The sequence below is a fragment of the Furipterus horrens genome, unplaced genomic scaffold, assembly GCF_987537825.1.
Source record: "Furipterus horrens unplaced genomic scaffold, mFurHor1.1.pri manual_scaffold_6, whole genome shotgun sequence".
Classification (NCBI taxonomy): domain Eukaryota; kingdom Metazoa; phylum Chordata; class Mammalia; order Chiroptera; family Furipteridae; genus Furipterus; species Furipterus horrens.
In genome coordinates, this window is record NW_028327176.1 from 88,851,521 (window position 1) to 88,873,691 (window position 22,171).

Genomic DNA, 22,171 nt, shown 5'->3' on the forward strand with positions numbered 1-22,171 from the left:
CGAGTCACAGTCTGGAGTCTGTCCAGTGCGGTGGACCAAGACAATGGCCGCCCAGTTATTTAAGTAGTATACCAGGTACATTGGACTTGGAGTCAGGCAGACCAGGTTCAAATCCTGGTGTTGTCACTGATGGGCTAAGTGAGGAGAGTAACCTCAGTCTGTTTCTCATCTGCAAAACTGGAGATGACCAGAATGATCTAGAAGACTCTAGATTCTAGAGCAGGGTTGCCAGATTTAGCAAATGAAAATACAGATGTCCAGTAAAGTCTGAATTTCAGACAAACAATACATGTCCATTGAGGATACAGTCTCCCGGCCCCCACCCCCATTCTGTGGTCCCTGCTGTGTGCTTTTCCAGGCAAGGAGCAGCAGCTGGAACCTGGATTCCCCTGCCAGCAACCATCTGATTGGGAGTGCACTCACCCTCCCTGAGGCTCTTTCCGCCTGAGTCAAGTGAGGACTGGAAGGTGAGAGCAGTCGTAACACTGTGAAGACCATGGGGATTCAGCAGGGGGTCCATCGCAGCAGTTGTATGACCTTGGGCAAGTCACTTCACTTAAAGAGACAAAGCTACTCCATCCAAGTAACTGGTCCCCCAAAGCCCCAAAACGCCAAAGGTGGTCTTTAGTTTGAATTTCAGATCATAAGACAAAATAAATGGCTTTTCTATTTAAAAAAAGAGGGAGAGGCAAAGCAACAGAAAAGCTCAGGAAGATCTGGACACAGTTCAGTGCTCAGCTCGCTACGGAAGGGGCTTGGAGCTGGAAAGCTTTCATGGACCTGGAAAGCTTTCATGGACCTGGAATCATACCTATTTTGAATGTGGGTAGGGCTTGGGTAGGGTAGGGCTGGGGGTACCCCAGCAAAGACGGGGCAGGCTGACACACCAGGACCTAACCTAGGAGTTCCCACCTGAAGCTGTCCCAACCCTGAGGCTTTGCACACAGCTGGTCACATGAATAACCCACAAACAAATAACTTTTAATTCCTTTTTCTGAGCAGGCCTTGAGGGCGCCTGCCCCAGCCCTGCGCCACATTTATGATATAACCCATCACAGTTGGATTTTAAAAATACACAAAAAATATATAATATACATTATAAAACCTAGGTTGGGGTTTGGAGGTGGCCTGAGCGATATGCAAACTGTGAGGACCTTCAGGAAGCTCGAGGTGGGGCGGGCAGGTAAGAAAAGGAAGGACACAGTACTTCATATGAAACTCATAAATACCGGAGGCCTCGTGGCTGAGGGGCCTGGGTGCTGGGAGGAGGCAGCAGGCGGGGTTAACCTTCAGTCCCAGAACTGGGTCTGGGAAGCTGCCGCTCCAAGTGGGGAAGAACGCAAGGTAGTGGCACCCACTGAGGGTCACCAAACCATAGTCTTGGGCAAGAGAAAATACCAAAGCCTTTGTTGCCCCGAGTTCCTGGGCCACAGGTCTGCCCAGAGGCTAGAACTGCATCTTCCTATCTGACCCTCCAGCCTACTTCTGAGCCTGGGCCTGCCCGCTGGGGGCGTTGCCCATCAGGAGGCTGCTAGAGGGCTCGGCAAAGGACCTGGGCCAGGGAGGCTTGGAGGAGGTTAAGCAGGAGGCTCCAGAGGCCCCCTGGCTGGATTGCGGGCTGACAGAGGGAGCTCAACAGGTACCAAGTACCTGCTGCTCCCCTTTGTGCCTGGTCGGAAGCAGCAGCTCCTCCTGCCAGGGCCCCCCCCCAACCCAGCTGGCCCCAGCCCCTCAGTGTCGTCGTCCCCCCCACCACCCCGGGGCCAATCTGCTGCAGGGAGGTAGTGTAAACCTGGGCTCGGGGACAGGCAGCCCTGGGCGCGGACTCCAACTCTGCCCACCCCCGCCACAGTTCCTGTCTGGGACACCGGACCCACGCTTGCCTTGCAGGGTCTGAGGATGGCACCCAGCACACTAGGGGCCTGGCACACAGAGGGTGCAAAGGGAGTGTGGGCCCCTCTCTCTTCTTCTCAACCCAACCCCAACTCCACACTCCTTTCTGGCCGCTGTCCTCCGCCTCCCCTCCAGTCTTCCCTCACCCACCTGCCACACTCCCCTGAGGGGCCAGCGGCCACGCACACCTGAGCCCAAAGGTGTCCTCCCATTCATCTGAGGCTGGGCAGAGCTGGGTGATGGTGGCTTGGCATTCCAGCCAGGCTGCCCCACCCCTGAGCCCCCCTCTTCTCCCACAATTAAAGCGCAGAACAGTGGCAGTGAGTGTGTGTGCTGGGGGTAGGTGGGTAGGCCTCCTGGGTCCTGGGTCTGAGGCCTGGCAGGCAGATGAATCCTCAATCCTGAACCCCCAGGCATGCCCGGCAAGTGTGTGAGAAAGATGTTCGCCCCGCCTCCTGGCGGTGGGCAGAGGGCGCCCTAGTCTTTGACGAGCTTGTAGACGTGGTGCTGGGCCCCGTGCTCACTGGTGGAGACTTCGAAGACAAAAGCGATGACAAGCAGGGTCTCCTGGGAGTCTCGGCTCGTGACCACCTGGGGGCCGGGCAAGAAGACTCAGGAGGTCAGGCAGCAAAGGGCCTTGGGGTGCAGGGGCTGAGCAGACCCTGCTCCCCTCTGCGGCTCAGTCCCTTTCTCTGAGCAATGGGTCTGGCCACCTCCACTTTCAGGCCCCAGTGTGGGGCGCCCTCCCGGGACGCCCACAACCCTGCAGCCCCCCTTACCTGCAGGATGGTGAAGTTCTCCAGGACACTGTTCATCATGTACTTCTCGGGAAGGTGTTTCAGCTTGTGGATGAAGTTGATCATGTACTCACACATGGGCGAGCGGTGGATGCGGTACACGAAGCGCCCGTTCTCTAGCCTGGCGTACTCCGTCTGCAGAGAGCCGCCAGAAGGCGACGCTCAGCCAGCCTGCTCCCAGCCCGCCACCCCCTCCAGGCCCGCCCCACCCCCACCCCGGGCCCCCACTCACCTCCACCTTCTCCACCACCTGCTTGCCAAAGGAGCACACCTTGGTGGAGACACTGATGGTCATGCTATCAGCTGAGCTGTACTGGGAGCTGACCCCATAGAAGGCTCCCGGGCCCTCCTGGATGGTGCTGTTGAGGTCCGCCTGGAGGAGGGGGCGGGGTGGCATTAGGAGCTGGAGGCCAGAGGGAGGCTTCCCGCTGCCACCTGTGCGCCCTGCCCCAGCACCCATCTCCCACGCTGCCCACAGGCCACGGGAGAAAGGTGGTCAGTAGGCTGGGCCCGAGTGTACTGCACATTCTGGGGGAAGGGCCGTTAGGAGCAGGGAGGGCCAGGGCAGCTCACCCAGAACTTGACGAGGAAGAAGGCATTCGGGGGCCCCTTCTCATAGAGCTCCTTCAGGCCACCCTTTTTTTCAGGGAACTTGTCGTAGATCTGACGCACATCGACGGCCTCCAGGGGTGGGTCCGAGAAGGCGGGGTTCGTCTGGCCGATGTGCACAAACAGGTGTTTGCTGTACTGTGGGGAGCGCCCAGCACCGGGTCAGGAAGTGCCCGCGAGCACAGGCCTTGGGTGGGGGGCTGCACAGGGACAGAACTGTCCTATGCTTCACTCACCACCCCCACTGGCCCCGTACCCTGAGCAGTGGCCTTGGGCCGCCGTGCCGGGGCCTCCCCTCACCCCGCCCCTGAACACATTACCGTGTCAGGGTCTCGCTGCACCTCCATGAAGGCAGAATACTCGAGGAGCCGCAGCCGGGCAGAGGCGATGGTGCGGTCCTGCCACACGGGCACAGAGGCAGCAGCTGGGGGTAGCGGGGCCAGGGGCTCGTAACCTGGGGGACGAGATGGACCCTCAGACCGTGGGTGTGTGCGTGTGGTTACGTACAGATCTGCCCCACCTGCGCAGAGCCCCTGTGCAAATTAGTAAACGGCACCCCTTCTGGGTAGGAACCCAGGCTGGATTTGACTCCCTGGCCAGGTGTCCTTGAACAGTGTACAATTTGCGTGACCATGTGTGGTGGCCGTGTAGTATACACCAATGGAGTTTTTCCTTTGTCACTATTAATGTGTTCTAGCAGATATACAAACAAGTCAAAAGAGAAAAATAAAACTATCCAGAATCCCAACACCTAGAAAGAGTGAAGCTCTTTAAGACACGGGTGTGTTTCCTTGTAAGGAATTTTACATACATACAGTGTGTAACTGTAATACTGTTGGTTGGCGGTGCGTGCTTGTAGCAGAGTCGTGAAAGTAACACTGTGTAAGGTGAGGAGGCTATTCCTGGTCTGCCCCACCCCCACAGATGCCACCCTCCCCCCTCTGTGTGCACGCACACGCACACGCACACACATGCACACACACACACACACAGGGCCCAGCTCTTCTGAGCAGAGGTGCAGGTGTCAAGGGAGGGACAGGGGGTGGTGGCAGCCTCACGGGGAACTTACTGCTGAGCGTCGGTGGCAGGGGCGGCTGGATGGGGTAGGCTGGCTGTGCAAAGGGCTTGATGCTGCAGACAGGAGCACAGCCTGGTTAGAGGGTCACCCCCTTTCCCACCTTCCATCTGGCCTAGTCACTTGGGGTCTCATCTGGGATCCCAACAGGGAGGAGCCACCCAGCCTTTCTGCACAGGCCCACAAATGCATGCTGACAAGCTAACTCACAAGCTTTTAACTTTTGTGAAATTCTGCTGCATCTCACAATTGATGTGCACATTTAACACAGCATTTTAACCCCAAACAGAAGAGCTGTTCTTAAGCTGTGGGTGTGTCTCTGGAAGAAAGTCAGCTCAGAATTGAAGGAACCAAGTACACTTGACTACCTGACTCGTTGACTGAAAGATGAATTCAGAGATTAACCGAGGGAAAAATAATTGAAGGACAGATGACAAGTGGGTGAGTGGGTTGATGAGTGAACCAGCGTATGAATGAACAGACAAAGGCATTAGCTCTCCTACTGGCACTCTCCATCCCTTCGATTTTGAATTAAAACTTTGCTCAGCTGTTGCTGGGACCCAGATGGGAGGGGAAGTCTAGTGTGGTGGCCAAGGGAAAGAAGAGGGTGTGGGGAGGATGTGCCACAATACTCACTCCTGAGAGGGTCCAGGCTGCTGTCCCAGGAGAGGGGGGCTGCTCCAGAACTGCAGAGATGGGACAAAGCCCAGGGGTCCTTCAGTATCTGAGACCCTGACCATAGCCCGGCCCTGCAGGCAGGCCCTCATCCCAGCCCCACCTCCCAGGATCCCTGTACCCGTGAGGAAGTGGAGAAGACGGCCTGGGGCAGAGGGGAGGGAGGGCTGAACTTGTTCTGTAGGACGCTGGCGGAAACAATCTGGGCAGAGGACATGGACGCCATGCTCTGGAGGGCTTTGTCCTTGGAGACTTGGTCCTGGGGAGGGGAGGGGCCATGTGAGGCTGGGCCAGGCCAGAGACAGGCGAGGGCTTGTCTCAGGGCCCCTCCCTGGCTCTAGGGGCTCGGGGAGCCCAGGTCAAGTACAGCCCCAGCTCTGCTGCGGGGTGGGTTAAGGAGAGCCTCAGCCCCTCTCTGGGCCTGTCCTCTACGTGCACATTACCCCTCTAACCGCAATCCACAGTAAGAAATTATTTTATTTTATTCCGTAACCCAGTATGTACCGAAATATTTCCCCTTATTTGTGTCATGCACAGTATAATTCCTATCCTTTTTCATCATTGATTATCAAAGTATGGTCCCTGGACCAATAGCACCAGCATCACTTGAAAGCTTGTTAGGAATGCAAATTCTCAGGCCCCAGCTCAGACCTACTGCCTCAGAAACTCTGGGGGTGAGGCCCAGAAATCTGTCTTCACAAGTCTTCCATTGATTTTGATGCATGCCAGAGTTTGAGAACCACTATACTTTCTTTTTAAAAAAATTCGGTTGCAAACCTGTTAAATTGATTTACAATCCATAATTTGAAAATCCTCTATTAGGTGCTCTCCCCTCAACTCCCCCTGGGGGAGGGGCAGTGCTACTTACCAGGTTCATGGCCTGTGAAGGAGAGGGAGGACGGATTAGAAGAGGCACAAATGAAGGGTATATAAGGTGGGGGTCATGTCTTTTCACCTCCCTCCACTCAACGCCCACCTGGCTCTCAGCTTCCTAGGAGCCCAGGGAAGCTCAGAGGTGGCTGTGGACCTTCCTGCCACCCCACTGCCACCCCGGGGTGCCCTGGACAGGGTAGGATGACAGAGGACAGGTACCCCGCGGGTCTGTCCATGTCCTCTGGAGCAGTGCTGGGCCATGGAGAACTGTGGCGGGAGGCCCAGTCTGCTGGGCAGCTACGGGCAGGGAGAAGAAGCTGCAGCCTCCAGGGGCCCTGAACCCCAGGCTCTGAGGTCCTCAAGCACAGAGCAGCCAGGACTGGTGCCCCAAGCAAGTAATAGCCATGCCCACCAGAGAAGCTCTGCCAGCCAGTACCCTCCAGGGTCTCCTCCCTGCCCACCTGAAGTTCCCATGCAATTAGCAAGCAGCAATTAGGAGGAAGGAGAAAAAGGAAACTGGAAAAGAGAGGTGGGCCTTAGTGGCCCCCAGATGGTCTTCCTCTCCCTTACTGTAGGGCTGGCTGTCCCCTTGGGCTCCTGCTCACTCTCCAAAGGCCTATAGCGGCCTTTGGGCTTCTTGCTGCTGCTTGTGTTTCTGAGACCCCTCCACTCCCAATAGCTCCTCAGCCCGTTCCCTGCCCTGAGCTGGGGTCGGTGAGCAGCAACAGGCCTGGGCAGGGCCAGGCCAAGTGGCAAGGGACCCCATACCTTCAGCTTGGACTGAATCTCCCGAGATTTCCTCCTGGCTAGAACCTGCAAGTGGCTAGAGACCTGTAGAGAGAGAGAGAGAGCGGGAAAGGAAAAGAGCAGAAAGAGTGGAAAAAGAGGCAAGAACAGAGCTTCAGCCAGAAGAGGCACAGTGGGGCTGAAGAGCCGGCCAAGGCTGAGGCCGAGGCCTGAGATAGCAGTGGAGGCGCCGTGCGTGAGGGGCCAAGGAGGGACTGGAGGCCCCGGTCAGGCGCCCAACATACCTTGATGCCAACCTGGTACTCCCGCACCTTCTTCCGAGCTAGAACCTGTATGTGGCTGGACACCTAGGGGCCGCCCCGCGCCCAGCCAGAGAGGAAAACACAGACAGTGAGGAAGTGCAGCCTGGGTGGCCATCGGCAAGGAGCACCCCAGCCCTCGTCTCTGGGAACAAACGTAAGTGGGGGAACTCCAGGGTCCCTGCAGGCAGATGCTCTGCAGCCCTAACAATTCTGCTTTCCTCCTGGCCTTGCTTTGGTCACAGTGGCTTCCAGGACCATCACATGGAGTTGCAAGCGCACCGACCCAGTGAGAGCTGAAATCCATTCCAAGCTCTGCTGGTCAAGTGACGTGCCCTGATGCAGGACTGCGTCTAACCCAGAGGAGGAGGAGTATCTTTTTATTTTTCCCCAAAGGGATGACTTTTTCTCATGGGTATCCTCAGAGGAGACAGCTTTTTCTAACTGGCACCACAGAGGGTAGCAATGGCCCTAATGTTCCTGCTGGCCACTAGATCATACATTAGGCCATATTTTCCACGAATGCTCTCCCCCTGTCCCGTTGCCTATGTCTTCCTGTCACCCCAACAGCCTGTGGCCTATAAACCAGGCCTGTCCTGTTCCTGCTTTGCTCATGCAGCTCCTTCCCCTACATGCCTTCCTTCACCTTGGACTAGTAAAGGGCAGTAAACAAAAACACACACAGTAGGTGCTCCTAATTACATTTTCTCTGCAGCACCCCCTCCCTGAAGCCTCCCTCTCTCCGGCAAACCCTAGCGAATCGCGGTCAGGACGTGTGTGCCATGTGCGTGCACAACAGACCCTTGACATGGTCAAGGATATGACCCGAGCTTCAGAGAACCTAATGGCCGCCGCTGCCCCCTGGAACACAAGGGAGCACCTGGCTCCTCTGGGCTGCTTCACACTTTCATTACCAGCAAGGGCTATGGGCTTTCTTTGCAAGTTGTTTTAATTCCCACAAAGAAAGCTTATCTTTTTAATCACTGACTAAAAGCTACGATGGCTGTGATGCTCGGCAGCGTCCGTACTGCTTGGTTAGGACCCAGGTGGGAGCGCCTCACGCTGCCTCAGTCGCCTCACACCGCACAGGAGCAAACTCAGGTCCAGCGAGGCTACTATCATTCACGTCATGACAGAAGCTGACGTTACTCGCCCACCTGTCGCTCTCAGCGCTTAACCCTCACCAACTCACCTCTGCTTCACAGCAGCACTAAGAAGGCGATACCAAAGCACAGGCAGCTGAAGCAGCCTACCCACGGCCACCCTGCCGGAGGCCAGAGCTGGGAACCGAGCGCAGGGGGTCTGACTCCGGAGCCCACTTGCTTCACCACCAAGCGTTGCTACCTGGACTCTTTCAGACCCTTAGCACAGAGAACCATCTCCAAAGGCTCAACTCTGTGACAGTTGAAAACCATATAGGACTTAATCTTAACGTTACATTTAGCTTTTTTCCATATGAAGGCATTGTTGCTACTAATTGCTGTAAATATTTTTTTAAAACTAAAACTGTATTTTTTAAACCAAAAACCAATCAAAACCACCTTGCTGTTAGCTGCTTGCTCTTTGAGACACATGAAGACAAGCCTTGTTCTCACAGCCATAGGCCGGGTCCCTTTTAAGGAGGTATTAGATATCAAGAGTTCTAAGAAAAAATAAAGGTAGAGGAGTGCCAGACGTGCAAAAAGACAAAGGCCAGCCGTTTTTAAAATTCTGAGCTTGCCGACAGCTGCTTTTATTTATAATTGTTATTTTATAATTTTTTAAATAATTAAAATAAATCCTCATTGACCAGCCAGGCTTCACAGGATACCTGGCCAGGAGCAGGGTACCGCTGAGCCCAGAATGAAGAGGCTCTGCTACCCTCCCTGGGCCTCGGGTCACAGTGACAGAGCATAAAGATTCCCAGCCCCTTCCCACTCTGACAAGGTTCTTGTAAACACATCTTCTGGGTGAAGCAGGACACGCTGAGACGGTGCCTTCTCCTGCGCCTGGGAGGACTTTCTGTTTATAACAACAGTAATAGCAACAGCAACAGCAGCAGCAAGTCCTGTCCAGAGCTTCCTCTGCCCTAAGTGCTTTCACCCAGTAGCTAACTCAACGGCTAAAGAACAGAGGCCGAGGCAAAGCACCCCTTCCCCGCAGGTCAGACTGGGTCTGACTGGTCAGTGCTCCTCCTGTAGGCGCAGGCTCCAGGGACAGAGCCCGTGACTGTCTGGTTCCCTGCTGCATCCCTGGTGCTGGGAACACCGTTGTCACTCAATACTTGGCTAAATAAATAAACGCTGTGCGCCATGAGCTGGCGGGGGAACGTGGTCTGTAAATGCCTGAACAAATGAGGGAGCATCTCTGCTCCCCCACTGGGTAGGTGGACGCAGATTCTTCCTTTGAGACAGTGGGTAGGACAGGTCAGACCTGTCACATGCTCACAGGGGTTCCGGGAAGGTGGATGCAAGGTCCAAACCCCATCCAGACCCCAGGGAGGGTGGGAGGGCTGAGCGTCAGAGGTGGCCCCAATCCCCCAGGCCCTGCCTGCAGCCTGTCTCTCCGCCCCCCACCCCCAGGCAACCCACCTAACAGCTCCCTTCCAGCTTCCTGTCACCACACTGCTACCCTGCCTGGACTGCAAGCTGCCCAGTCATCTCTCGGGTCATCACCACTACCCTCACCACTGCCACTTCCCAGGCCACCACTGCTGGTGATCTAGGTCCCTGTCTGGCCCTAACCCAGTGCCCCACTGCTCCAGGGCCAACATTCCTGTCACCTGCCACCATGGCCCTCAGCTGCCCCCAGGGGAAACCTGTCCCTCAGATTCCAGCCAAATCTCTCACCACTGGCCCTCAGCTCTTCCTACCCTCCCCCAACCATCCCATCCCATCCCACCCCAGCCCACCGTGCTGACTGAAGGCTCTTTCCTGCCTGGAGGGCTGAATCCTGGATCTACAGTAGTCCCTCTCTATATCGTCGTTCACTTATCGCAGCCTCACTGTATCGCGGGATTTTAAAAAATATTATATTTAATTATTTATCACGGATTTTTTGCTATAAGGTTAATAAGGGACTGGGAAAGGTTTATAAGTGTGTGGGAAGGGTTTATAAAGCCTTAAAATATATATAAAAACTAAAATAAATGTAAGGTTCTTACTTCATGGATTTTCACCTATCACGGGGGAGGTCTAGAACGTAATACCTGCGATAAGTGAGGGAATACTGTACCACCTACCAGCCAATGAACCCTGAGGAAATTATTTACACTTCCCTGTGCCTCAGTTTCCTCATCTGCAAAGTGGAGATAATTACTGTACCTACATTGTATGGTTGTTGTGAGGACCAAGTAAATTAATATCAAGTTAACTCTGTACAGTCACAATTATTATTTGTATATCCAACTTCCTTAGCCTCAAATAATCCTCTACCTTAATTCCACCTCCTAAATCCTATTACTTCTTGAAAATGCATCTGAAGTGTCACCTCCTTTAGGAAGCCCTCCTAGCTCTCCCTCTTCCCTTTCCATGCCTGATCCAGTTAGATGCTTGTCCAATAGGGACAGCCCTATCTCAGCTGTGCCGCTTGGCTCCGTACACATCTGTCCACATGTCTGTCTCCATGACTGGCTGCCCCGGCTGCCCCGTGGTGCTTGTCTGTGGTCACTGAGAACCAAAGGTCTTGGGCAGGGTGGTGGGCGGCCAGAGATGAAGCAGCTTGAGGGGGTGTGAAGTCACAAGGAGAGGGCAGGGCCGGCTGGGGGAAGGGCAGCTCTGAGGAGGTGGGCAGGGCAGTGGGTTAGGTCCGGACAGGAAGGGGCTGAGAGTGTGTGCAGACAGAGAGGTCACAACATCAATACTCTCTTTACCTGCTTTCTCGTCCGAGTCTTTCCCGTCCTCAATTTAATATAGCGTGCAATCAACTCATTCCGACCTAGATTGGGGTGAGAGAAAAAATGAGGAGCTGGTGGCTGGAGACTGGAAACCACACCAGGTCTCTCCCCACCCTCTGCACGCCAGCCTTCACCCTCAGGGGCATAAGCAGGGTAGCCAAGGGTGCTGGGGAAGTCCCAGGTGCTCCCCCCACCACCTCCAGGACCTGGGGGCTACTCATTGTGGGGAGTGAGTAAGGGCAGCAGGGTAGAAGGGCGGTGGAATGAAGTCAGGCAGTCAGGCAGCCCGGACAGGTTTCCCTGCAGACAGACAGGGGCGGGTGTTGCCCAAGGGCAGCAGGACAGCTGGTCCCTCACTCCCAGCCCCTGCGAGTGCTTCCTTCCTCCAGAGCTTGTCACCTGCTGCAAATCTCTTAAGTGTATGGACTCCTGAGTGAGTGAGGCCCTGCCGTGTGCGTAAACGAGTTCTGGACCGGGCTCCTGTCCTAGCTGTCCTCGCATGGTGGCAGACCCTGGACAAGTCCCTTCCCTTCTCTGGTAAAACAGGCATGAAGGACCACCTCCTACACTGATAGTCTGTGTCAAGATGTGTCACTAAGCGTGTCACTGTGTCCTTGAGCCTGTCACCCTTGTGTCACCAGTTACCAGTGTCTTTCCTGCCCTGTGAGAGAGAACCCAACTGCCTGTCAGCCTTGGGGTGGGGGTGCCGCTCAGAACCATGGACCCTCTGACAGCCCAGAAGCTGCTCAGTGTCCAGGGGGCTTGGCCCTGGGAGAGGGTGCTTGGGACATGTGGCTGAAGTATGTCAGCAACCTCAGGATGTATACTTGTTACCCCCCAAATCCAGGCCCTGTGCCCCCTAACCTCACAGCCTCCCCAGAATGGCTACATTCTCCAAATTCTTCTTTGATGACAGAACTGGCCCCACCGCTCCTCCCTTCCTGCCTGCCCCTCTCCACCCCACGCCCTCCACCCCATCTAAAAATACCCCGTGGGGCTGCCCCAGCCATCTGGGAGGTGGCAGTGGGGGCAGGCAACCCTTTTGCTATGGAAGGTGCCCTGGAATGTCTGCCCGCCCATGAGTGGCACCCTGGTGCTGGTGTGGGCGCGGCAAGTGGGTGGGGCACAGGGCAGGGGGCAGCTCTCAGCACTGGCCCAGCTGCCTCCTGCCTGCACCCGCCATGGCACTGGATGCTGGGAGGGGACAGACGGGGGGCCTGCCTCAGTCAGCCATCGGCTGTCAGGGAGGGTTGGAGGGAGCTGGCAAAGAGCCAGGCTGAGAAGAGTTGAGTTGTCCCAAAAATGTCCAGCACTGGGAGGGCCCTCTCAGTGCTGGACAAGAGGTGGCACTCCCTTCTGGAGGCAGGAGGTGGGCAAGGTGGCAAACAGAGAGGCCGGGGAAGGAGGAGGGACTTGGGAGGTAGTCTGAGGAATGAACATGTCTCTCCGGCCCTCTCCCCAACACAGGCCCTCGTCACAGGGTGGTCTCCCCTCACCCTGCCCATGCCCTGCTCCGTGCCGGGCCTCCTGTCCCAGGCTGCACCCCTTGGGCTCTCCCACGTCCTCCCAGGAGGGACCCTCTCCCAGGCCAAGCCTGGAGCACACTGGACTGACCCAGTTTCCTGGGCCCACTGAGTCACCTCGAAACCTCCAGGCCAGCAGTGGGGAGGAGAGAAGCGGATGGGGGAGTCGAGGTATGGGCCAAGCCCCGGTGGAGGGGGCAGGCCTGGCTTGTTTGAGGAGGATCCAGACACACAGGCTTGCACGCACAGACTCGCCCATGGCCCCGTGGCGGGCTGGCAGCCTCAGGACTTGGCCAAACCGGTTGGGTGAGGGGGCAGAGAGCAGGGGGAGGGGCCAGGGAGGGCCAAGCTGCCTCCCCTAGCCCCTGTGTCCCATGTCCCTGTGCCTCCCCATACGCACCGTACATCTTGCCCTCGTCCGACAGGATGATCTTGCGGCGGCCGCAGGGCGGGTAGATGGCCAGGGCCTCCTGGAAGCTCTGCTCGATGTCCGGGCTCCACACTCCCTCCGCGTCGTTGTCCAGCCCCTTGTCCAGGCCCTCGGGCCCATCCTCCCGGGCCTCCCCGGGGCTGCTGCTGGTGTTCCAGCTGTTGGACGCTATTGTGCTGGTTACTCTGGGCTCTGGGCCTGAGCCCACTGGGCAGCCTGAGCCTGGGGAGCAGACACAGAGGGGTGAGGGCCAGGGTGCTCCCAGGCCACAGCAGTCTCCCACCCCAGGGGCAGGTGCCCTGGTCGAGGTGGAGGTGACCAGAGGTTCTGCTTATTCAGAGCTGTGTGACCTTGGATGAATTACTTCACCTGTTTGACCCTTGGCCCTATGAATTGGGGAAAGGGTCTCCTTAAGGTTTTGAGGGTTAAAATGAAATGAGATCATGACAAGTGCCAACCATGATGTCTGACTCACGACACTCATGACTGTACTGGTGGTGATCAATAACAACCGCAGTAATGCCTTATATCTACAGGGTGCTTTTGCGGGGGAAGAGCACTTTCATCTTCATTCAGTCCTCAACTCTAAGGCAGGCAGGGCCGGGAGGGATGCCCATCATCCAGGTGAGGAAAACTGAGGCTCACAGGGTCACGCAGCTGTCAAAGGCCGCATGATGAGCAGGAAGAGGAGGATCATGAGCAGCAGGGCCCTGCGTGTCTGGAGCTCCCAGAGGGGCTCCTGGACTGACTCTGCCAGTGCCTCCTCCCTGTCATCAGGATCCCCAACCACGGACCCCACCCCTTTTTCTTCCCCCAGCATCAGTACAACCCTGCTGAGGACCTGCTGTGGGATGAGAAGGGTCCCAGCCCAAGGCAGGGTGAGGTTCTGCCTTCCCCAAAAGATAACTCTCGAGAACCCTGCCAAGGAACCTAACCGTGGGGCAGGAAGTGCCCCAGGAATTGCAAGAGAGAGATGCTGGCTGGCAAGGGAGCAGCTGAGAAGGTGCCTGGCCAACAGCCTTGCTCAACCCCACCCGCTCCTCCGTCCCACTTCCTGTTCCCGCACCTCTGGGCCTACAGCAGCCCATAAACCACCCACATGCCCGCCCCTGCCCGGGCCCACATTGGGGATTGGCCAGGGCTCTGTAAACTCTGAGTTCCCTCAAAAAGCCAGGCTAGGTTATTAATTTAGCCAGTTCCCCCAACACACGCAGCCCCAAGCCCCCTTCCTCCATCAGCCTTGGAATCTCCATGTCCAGTGTATACCAGGGACCTGGGAGTTTCAGAGCCAAGAGGACTAGAGCCTGGGACTTTGCTCTGGACTGCAGGGCAAGCAGGGACAGCGTAGAAAGGTGGGAGACCCCCTCAGAAACTGGGGAAAGGAATTCTTTCTCCTCAGACATGAAGTCCAGGTCCTGCCCAATGGGTAGAGGGTCTCCCTGTGGGCACACTTGTTTGCTTAGGAAGGCCTGAAGGGGGTGGCTAGTGGCATGGGATGGGGAGCGTCTGGGGGCCTGAATGACAGATGGATGCAGAGTTTAGACTTCATATGACTACTAATGACAGCACCGGCCAAAAGGCAGGTACTGTTCTGGGATGTTACACACAGTGACTCATTTAATTCTCACAATAACCAATGGGGCATATACTATTATTATTCTTTCTACTTTACATATGAGGAAACCAATGAACAGAGAGGTTAAGCAACTTGCTCAAGGGCAAACAGCTAGCAAATGCTAGAGCAGATTTCTGAACCTAGGCAATCTGGCTTCTGTCTTTTAAGCAAGGAGATGGTACTGAGAAGCTCCACCACCTCTAGCTAGAAAGGAAGCCAAGTTGTCATGGCAACTACCCTAAGTGTGTCCAGTGGGGTCCAGACCAGGGAGCCCCCCTCAGCCCAAGTGGCTGGAGCAACTTCAAGGACCCCAACACTGCTGTAGCCCTTTCAGTGAGGCCTCTAAGACCACCAGGAATATCTCTCCCATGCCAGAGGGCAGCCAGGCAGAGAGGAAGCCATGCTCCTGACCAGACAGGGGACCATACACCTCTACTCCCACCTGTCTCTCACCCCAGGCAGCTGTATCCCCATCACCATCCTCTTCACAATCCCTGAGGCCAAGTTCTTGGAATGTGAGGAAACAGGGCCTCTGGGGGATTGAGGCTCCTATACTGAAGAAATTGGGGTGCAGACCCTCCCCCTAGGTCTGACACTATCATGAGCTGTCAGAGGGGAGGCAGAAGAGGGGCTACAGGGGGCTAAGAACCCTCCCAGCAGAGTCCTTAATCCATTTCCCACCAAATTCTTTCCTGCAGCCTCCCTCAGAGCAGTGGAGGCCAAGCGCATGGGGGGCCTGGCAGCTGACTTTTCAAAGCAACTTTCCTGCCTCCCCCAAGTCCCTGTTCGCCTCCCCTCATCCAGGCGGTGGCCCCCCTTCTCGGGGTGATGTCAGCCCTGCCCCGCCCCCCACAGGAGCACTGTGGCCAAATATGGCGAACACAGCAGTGCTTGGGAGCCCGGGCAGACTGGGGGGGCGGGGGGAGGCGGGGCAGCCCCTGGCTGGGACTGCTGGCAGCTGGTGAGGGGGAGGGGAGCCAGGGGGTGGCCACAAGGACAGTCAAGGAGAGAAGGACCACCATCGGTCCCTTCCACCAGCTCATGGGCACTTGCAAGACTCACTTTCTAGGAACACTTGTATGGGCAGAGGCACCAATACAGGGGTGCACAGGGGATCCATGCCACAGCGGTGCACAGGAGCACGTGTGTAGGTGTGCTGTGTGGGTGCCCGGGTGACACACAAACGAGAACACGTGCACCTCCAGGCTGAGGCATACCCATGGGCAGTGGTGGGCAGACAGCCGCACCAGGCTGGGGCTGGCCTGGGGTCTCCGCCCTGCTGCACGCGCAGGAGGGGGCAGCGTGGAGTCTGCACTGGCTGCGCTGGTCTTCCCAGACTTACAGCTGTGGGATGAGGACAGAGACTAGTGTGTCCACTCTCCTCTCCTTAGACCCCCAAAACTCTGGGGTCCAACCTGGGGGTGAGGAAGGAGGCTACCGGCTCCTCAGGCAGCTGCAAGGCTGGACTGAGGCAAAGGTGGGACTCAGACATGGGATGGGGGGGACTCTGGAGGGGTCTGCCTGGGGTGAGGGGGCAGGCCCCCTGGGATGGCAACCCTAGCCCTGGGTCGGGTCTCATTTCCCCTGTACAGAGAGGGGTGGCACATTCCCCACCCCAACCCCCAGCTCCTTGTTGATGCCTGTCCAGGTGTCTAGAACCTCTGCCTTGCTGAGCTTTGACATCAAGAGGGGAGAGAGGAAGAAAGACCCAAGTGAGGGGCAAGGGGGGCGGAGCTCCAGGCAGACGGGAGGGGAAGGGGAGGCAGTCAGGGAGAGGGGGGGGGTGAAGAGAGGAGGGGTAAAAGGGTTAGGAAGGGGAAAGGTCAATAAATGCAGACGCAGCCCTGCAAGGAGGAAGAGGACAGGCCGGGAGGGAGGAGGAGGAGAGGAGAGAAACAAGTGACAGAAAGACCCAGAGGCCAGGGCAGGCCTAGAAAGAAGGGAAGCCAGTGCTGGGGGCTGGGGTCAGCCGGGACGCCTGTCCAGGACATCCCCGCTCGGGTCCCATCTGCTCCTCCCACCCCGTCACAGATGCCCTGTCTCAGCAGAGGCCCAGCGTTACAATAGGCTTTGGACCTCCGGTGGTCTCATCTACCTTCACCCTCAGTCTGAGCAGGCAGGGCCCTCAGGCTTCTGAGGTCAGAAGGTGCCTCCGGGTGGTGGAAGGGATGGGAGCTAGGAGGTTGGGGGCCCTGGGGGAGATAAGGGGCACCCTGCTGCCCACTCCCCACCCTGGGGCGAGGCCTGCTGGAATAACTGGCTGGACAGCTCCAGGGATGGAGGCCCGAGCTGGGGCTGCTGCAGAGGCCACCACCCTCATGGGCCCCTGCAGCCTCCAGGCTACCTTCCTTTTCAAGGTTGGGGGACAGGCCTGAAATATGGGGTCCCCCAGAGCCTCTACCCTGGTGGGTGGGGAATGCAGACAAGGCAAGTCGAGGCAGGTGTCCCCCCAGTTCTAACCCCCTTGCCCAAGCCTCACTGGGAAGACAGACTGAGCCTGGTGACTACTGATCTGGCAGATAGCACGTGTCCACTCTTGCAGGGACCCCAGCCCCTCAAAGTGTGGGAAGATTAGTGTAATCGGCAGCTCCATCCCAAATCCCACCCCCAAACCTGGGCTGGGCTGGCCGGCCAGGGGGTGACAGTGGGGAGGGCAGCTGCTGAGGGCTACGCAAGCCTCCCCACCCCCCACCCCCCCTTCCCCCTTTCTCCCCACCCGCCCCACAGCGAGGCCAGCTGTTCTCCAGCTGCCAGAGCTCCCACCCTAGAAGTGGCCCTGCTCTGTTGGGACCTGAGAGTGGGGAGGGATGGGGATGGTGCCTGCCTCCCACAGCTCCCATCCAAGGACCCATGAGGGACCCGCCAAGTGGCCACACCCTGCCAGGCTGGGGAGGGAGTACCTTCTTCCCTGGAGCAGGGTCAGGATTTTTACAGGAGGAAGCAATTTACAGAGCCAATTGGGAGAGAGGGGGGGTTCCTCCTCCCCCCTTCCCCACTTATTAATGTGCTTCCAATTTGGGAACCAAAACTCTCTGTCACAGCCCCCCCCCCCCCAACACTACACAGGGCATGGGTTTCTCAGGGAGCAAAGGGACTGGGGTAGCCCCCCAGGCTTCCTTCTTCAAAGCTGCTCCTCACTGTCAGCGCTGCCCCCCGCTCAGCAGTGTGGGAGGGTGGGAGGGTGGAATCAGAGCCCTCAAACCTCCTGCAGGGAAAAGGGGCCCAGTTCCCAGTCCTCGCTTCGCCCCCACCCTGAGGTTCTGTCCTGTCTCGTCTTGTCCTGCTCCAGCCAAGGCCAGGTACTCAAGTTTAGGGGGAACGAAGATACAGCTAATGGGCAACTTGGGAAATGGTCCCACAGCTCTCAATGCGCACATCAGCGCCCCCCACCCCAGCCTGCCTGCACCCAGGCCCTTGTACCCTGAGTCACCCCCTTCCTGCCACTGGTCACTCGATCAATCCCCTGACCATGAGAGTCCCAATGTCACCTGTAAACACAGGCTTTCTCCAGGCCCCTCTGCTTTCTCTCACACACGCATCCTCTTCACACGGCGCTGCATATTCAGTTACCTGCAGCTCTTCCTTTCTGTTTCTTTTTTTATTGTGATAAAATATATGTAACATAAATTTTATGATTTTAACCATTTTTAAGGACACAATTCAGTGACATCAAGTACATTCCTTCTTGATTTTAACAGTTATCTTTTGGATGGTCCTCCACATAGATGCCACATGTATCAGGACCACAGGCCCCCCAGTTTGTCACACGGTCTGTCACACCATGTCTGGCACAGCCCTGAAGGATGTCGCCCACACTGTCCTACAGTCCCAAACAGTCCCAGATAGTGACCACCCACAGAGTCAGTCTCAGCCACACCCCGGTTTCTCTCACACGCAGCGCGCATGCAGGTTTTCTAGGGCTCAGTTTCACCTACACACCTCACGTCCCACTCAGCTCATTGCAACAGGGTCAGAGCGCACTTACACGACCCTGGGTATAGTCGGGTCCACCAGGTCCCAGTGGTTTCTCCCTCACACACACACACACCATATTGACAGTTTTTCTCATAGTGTCATATACAGGCACACACAGACCATCATAGTTTCTATAAACCTGAAACCCTCTCTGATGCTTTTCCCACACATCCAGCATGATAAGTAGTCACGCCACAGTGTCATACGTCATGGAGAATGTTAGTCATTCTACTTCTGACACACAACACAGCATCACACAATTGCTGTGTCCCTTACACACGTAAGCATCAAAATCCCATCCAGCGTCAGACACAGGCTCACACCGACAGTTTCTTTCATAAAGGTGTCCCGTGGGGTGGCGTTCACACGGTCACACACTGAGGACATCATTCCTACAGTTTCTCTCGTGTGTATGCAATGTCAGTCACACACAGAGAATGTCACAGTTTCTCTTACACACGAAAGTTACAGCCACAATGTCACACACAGTGCCTCTCGTGCGTCTGTCCAGCCTCAAACGCAGTCACACACACAAACTGGTTTTGCGTGGTTTCTCTCACACATGCACCCCCCCAACCCCACAGACTGACCCGCACAGAAAGTTCCACTCCGTTTCTCTCACACACATCCAGCGTCACACACAGTTGCACTCTCACTTCCCTCGGCCACTTCCTGTCCTCTCAGGCCTGGCAAGGAGCACAGGAAGCAATCAGCACTCTAGGAAACCTCAAGGACTAGGGCTTCAGGATCCGCAGCATTGGACTTTCTGGCCCCTGGGCCCCTGCATATAGCCTCCTGTGGGACCCTCAGGGGACAGGTAGAGCCCTTTCCCATTCAGTGTCCTCCTGGGAGGGGCAGCCAGTCTTCTGCAGACAACCCTAGGCTGGCACAACTCCAGGATGGAGGGAAGGGCAAGGCAAGGCCATGGGGACAGAGCTGAGGTCATCTGCTGACCTCTGCTCCAGCTCGGACCAGAGGAGCTCCTGCCATGGTCCCAGGGTTGCCCCAGAGGTCCACGGAGACCTGGGTCCTCAAGGCCACCCCTGGGACTTCACAGTTTCTGCAGCCTCCGTGAGGGAAGAACAGTGTAACCTCCAATCCATCTACACACAAAGGTGCAGCATTTACAGCCATCTAGTCCCCCAGCCCCCTGGGGCCTGGCACCCCCACCACCCTTCCCCACCCCCATCACTGTGAGCTGAAGCCACTGCTCCCCTCCTCTCCCTGAGCAGGACTGAGTTTCGGTACCCTTCCAGCTTGACACCTAGCCCCTAGAGGGGGCCGGGAGTAAGACAGAGGGCCCCGCCATCCAAGTGACCTCTGAACACCAATTCATCCCACCCAGCCTTGCCAGACTCCATGGCCACTTCAGAGGACAAGTTCTCCAACTCCATCTGGCCTCCCTGTCCCTCAGCCCCTGCTGGCTGAAACTATTTTAGCCACACTCACCTGGTTTAGCCACTCCTCAGTCAACCCCTGATTTGTCCTCACCTTCTTCCTTAGACCAATGGATCACCCATTCACCTCTCCAGACCCCACAAAGTTCAGGTTCCATAATGGGAGAGCAAGGAAGGCAGACTGACTAGGAGACAGAGATTCTGAGAGGGGCTCAGAGAAAAGCAACCTGAGAAATCATTTATTCCAAGCAGGGAAACTGAGGCCCAAAGAGGGCCTGGCTGGTTAAAGTCTAGCTGGGAGCAGATACCCAATTTCTTTACCTCCTCTGCTGAGGTGTTTCCTTCTAGTTTTAATATTTCCTCAACTGGCAGAATGTATCAGGTTCTGGTACATTCTGAGGATGAGGACGGGAGCAGGGTCCACAACCAACAGACAGACACACACACACACACACACACCGCTTGGTCCTGCCAATCAGTGACCATCCTAGTCAGCCATTCCCCAGCCCAAATGCACTAATTAACATTACTGTTCCCTTCCTAGGGGACTAGGGGAAGGCCCAAGAGGTTGGACCCCCATTGGATCCCAGTCTCTCTGAGGGGGCACCTAGGGCCCAGGAAGTCACCCTCACTGGAATCCTAGTTCCTGGAAGATATGTCTGTCCATCCTCTGCCCACAGAGTGAGCAGGGATCTGGAGGTCCACAGAATGTCCTGGGGTGACTGACACCCCTTGGAAATGGAACTACAAAAATCTGGAGGAAAGGATGACATAATTCTCCCAAACCTCCAACTTTTGGGGACTTTGGATTTCCCTCCCTGCCCCAGGCTTCCCCCAGCATTCCGGGAAGGGGATGTCTGCCCTGGCGTGGAACATGTGTATACAGAACCAGGCCGCAGAAGACAGGACACACAGCCGCCATGGGCACCAGCCCCTCAGGGCTGTGTCCGGCTCCCACCCCTATCCCCTGATCTCCTGGGCTACAAGTCCAGGCCTGACCTGGTTCTGCCTCTACCTGGAGAGGGAAGACAGAGGGAGGTGCCCCCTGAGAAGCCCTCCGCCAGGGCCTCATTCTCACTTGTCCAGATACTCTCAGCCCTGGATCCGGGCCCCTCTCCTAGAAAGGTGACAGAGTGGGGTTTCAATGTCAGTGTCTGGCTAGGCTGGAAATCAGATGCAGAGAGGCAGTCCCGGCCTTCCCACCCCAGGCAGGAATAAAGAGCATGACAGACAATGGTGATGGTGGTGGTCAGGACAAGCCGCCTTCAAACCTAAAGTCTAAATAAGGGCTCTGAGGAAGTGTGGCTAAGAGAAGGCCCCAAATCCAGCCACCTATGGAGCGCGGCTCACAGCGCTCAGGACAGGAACTCTGAACCTCCACCCCAACACAGGAGGCAGAACTGGAGGGAACTTAAGCCCCTGCGTCTCAGGCGGCACACACCCAGGGCGCGCAGTTTTGCTCCCAGACACCCTGCACAATCCAGCGCAGCTACGAACACCGTGCGCAAGAGCCGGACTGGGCGCCGGGAAGCCGGGCCCACGACCCGCGGCCTGCGTGCCGCTGGGGCCGGGCGGGCTCCAGGAGAGCGCGAGCCTGGAGTCCAAAGGGCGGTGAGGCCCGGGCCTGGGCGCCTTGGATACGAGCGCCTCCGTGGCAGCAACCCCCCGCAACAGTGCGGCCCCTACACCCCTGTCTTGACACTCCAAAGGCGGACGTTGGGACAGCCCATGGCACTGGGGCGATCTCCCGGCTCCCCTACTTTCCCGGACCCACTCGTACGGGTCGATGTGGGGTGGTAGGGGTGGGCGGGGCTTCCCGGAGAGCTCCCCCCCACCTTCCTTCTAAACTTTCCGGCACCCAAATCCTGGGCTCCGGTTTAGGCTGGACAATAGTTCGGGGAGCCAGCCTCCCTCGACTACGCCCCCCACCCCTCATTCCCCAATCCCTCACCAACAACCAAACCACCTATCCCAGCAGGGCCTCCTCCCGGTGTCCGCCCGGCTTACCTGGTCCGAGCTTGCGGGGGCGCTCCGGCCTGGCAGCTGCGCCGGGCCCGAGGGAGCCGAGAGGGGGGCAGGGGGAAGGGGGGTCCTGGGGAGGGGGCTGGCCGGAATGTGCGGAATGAGCCGGGCTGAAGCGGGAGGCGCTGAGCGCGGAGGAGGGAGCGAGCGGGACGGAAAGTTTGTGTTGAGGAGCCCGGCTGGGGGTGGGGGCTGCGGGGAAGGAGGGGGCGGGGCGCGCAGGGGGGCGGGCACCGGCCGAGAGGGGCGTGGCCTCGAGGGCCCGCCCCAATCCGGCGCTCCAGCTGCCCACTCTGGAGCTTTGCTACTCACCACCGCGCTGGCCTGCCTGCGCTGGGACGCCCAGTTCCTCGCCCGGGGTGCGACA

The 22,171-nt window shown here is 57.2% G+C and overlaps 1 protein-coding gene across 5 annotated transcripts; it reads right to left on the reverse strand.

Moving 5' to 3' along the window:
- Positions 1–951: 951 nt before the first annotated feature.
- Positions 952–21,955, reverse strand: TEAD3 (TEA domain transcription factor 3). Of its 5 annotated transcripts, XM_090282277.1 has the most exons (13): positions 21,790–21,955; positions 12,766–13,017; positions 10,819–10,883; positions 6,691–6,753; positions 5,918–5,929; positions 5,171–5,308; positions 5,011–5,060; positions 4,369–4,430; positions 3,620–3,753; positions 3,264–3,437; positions 2,923–3,063; positions 2,673–2,825; positions 952–2,484 (listed from the first exon to the last, which is right to left on the reverse strand). In XM_090282277.1, exons 2-13 carry the CDS (start codon positions 12,770–12,772, stop codon positions 2,371–2,373), a joined length of 1,113 nt encoding a protein of 370 aa, XP_090138403.1. In that variant the 5' UTR covers positions 12,773–13,017; positions 21,790–21,955; the 3' UTR covers positions 952–2,370. The 5 variants fall into 5 exon arrangements, with proteins under 5 accessions (XP_090138403.1, XP_090138400.1, XP_090138399.1 ...); XM_090282274.1 differs by lacking the exons at positions 6,691–6,753; positions 21,790–21,955 and adding an exon at positions 6,954–7,016 and having other exon boundaries at positions 3,620–3,723; positions 12,766–12,824; XM_090282273.1 differs by lacking the exons at positions 6,691–6,753; positions 21,790–21,955 and adding an exon at positions 6,954–7,016 and having other exon boundaries at positions 12,766–12,824.
- Between the last annotated feature and the right edge of the window lie 216 nt (positions 21,956–22,171).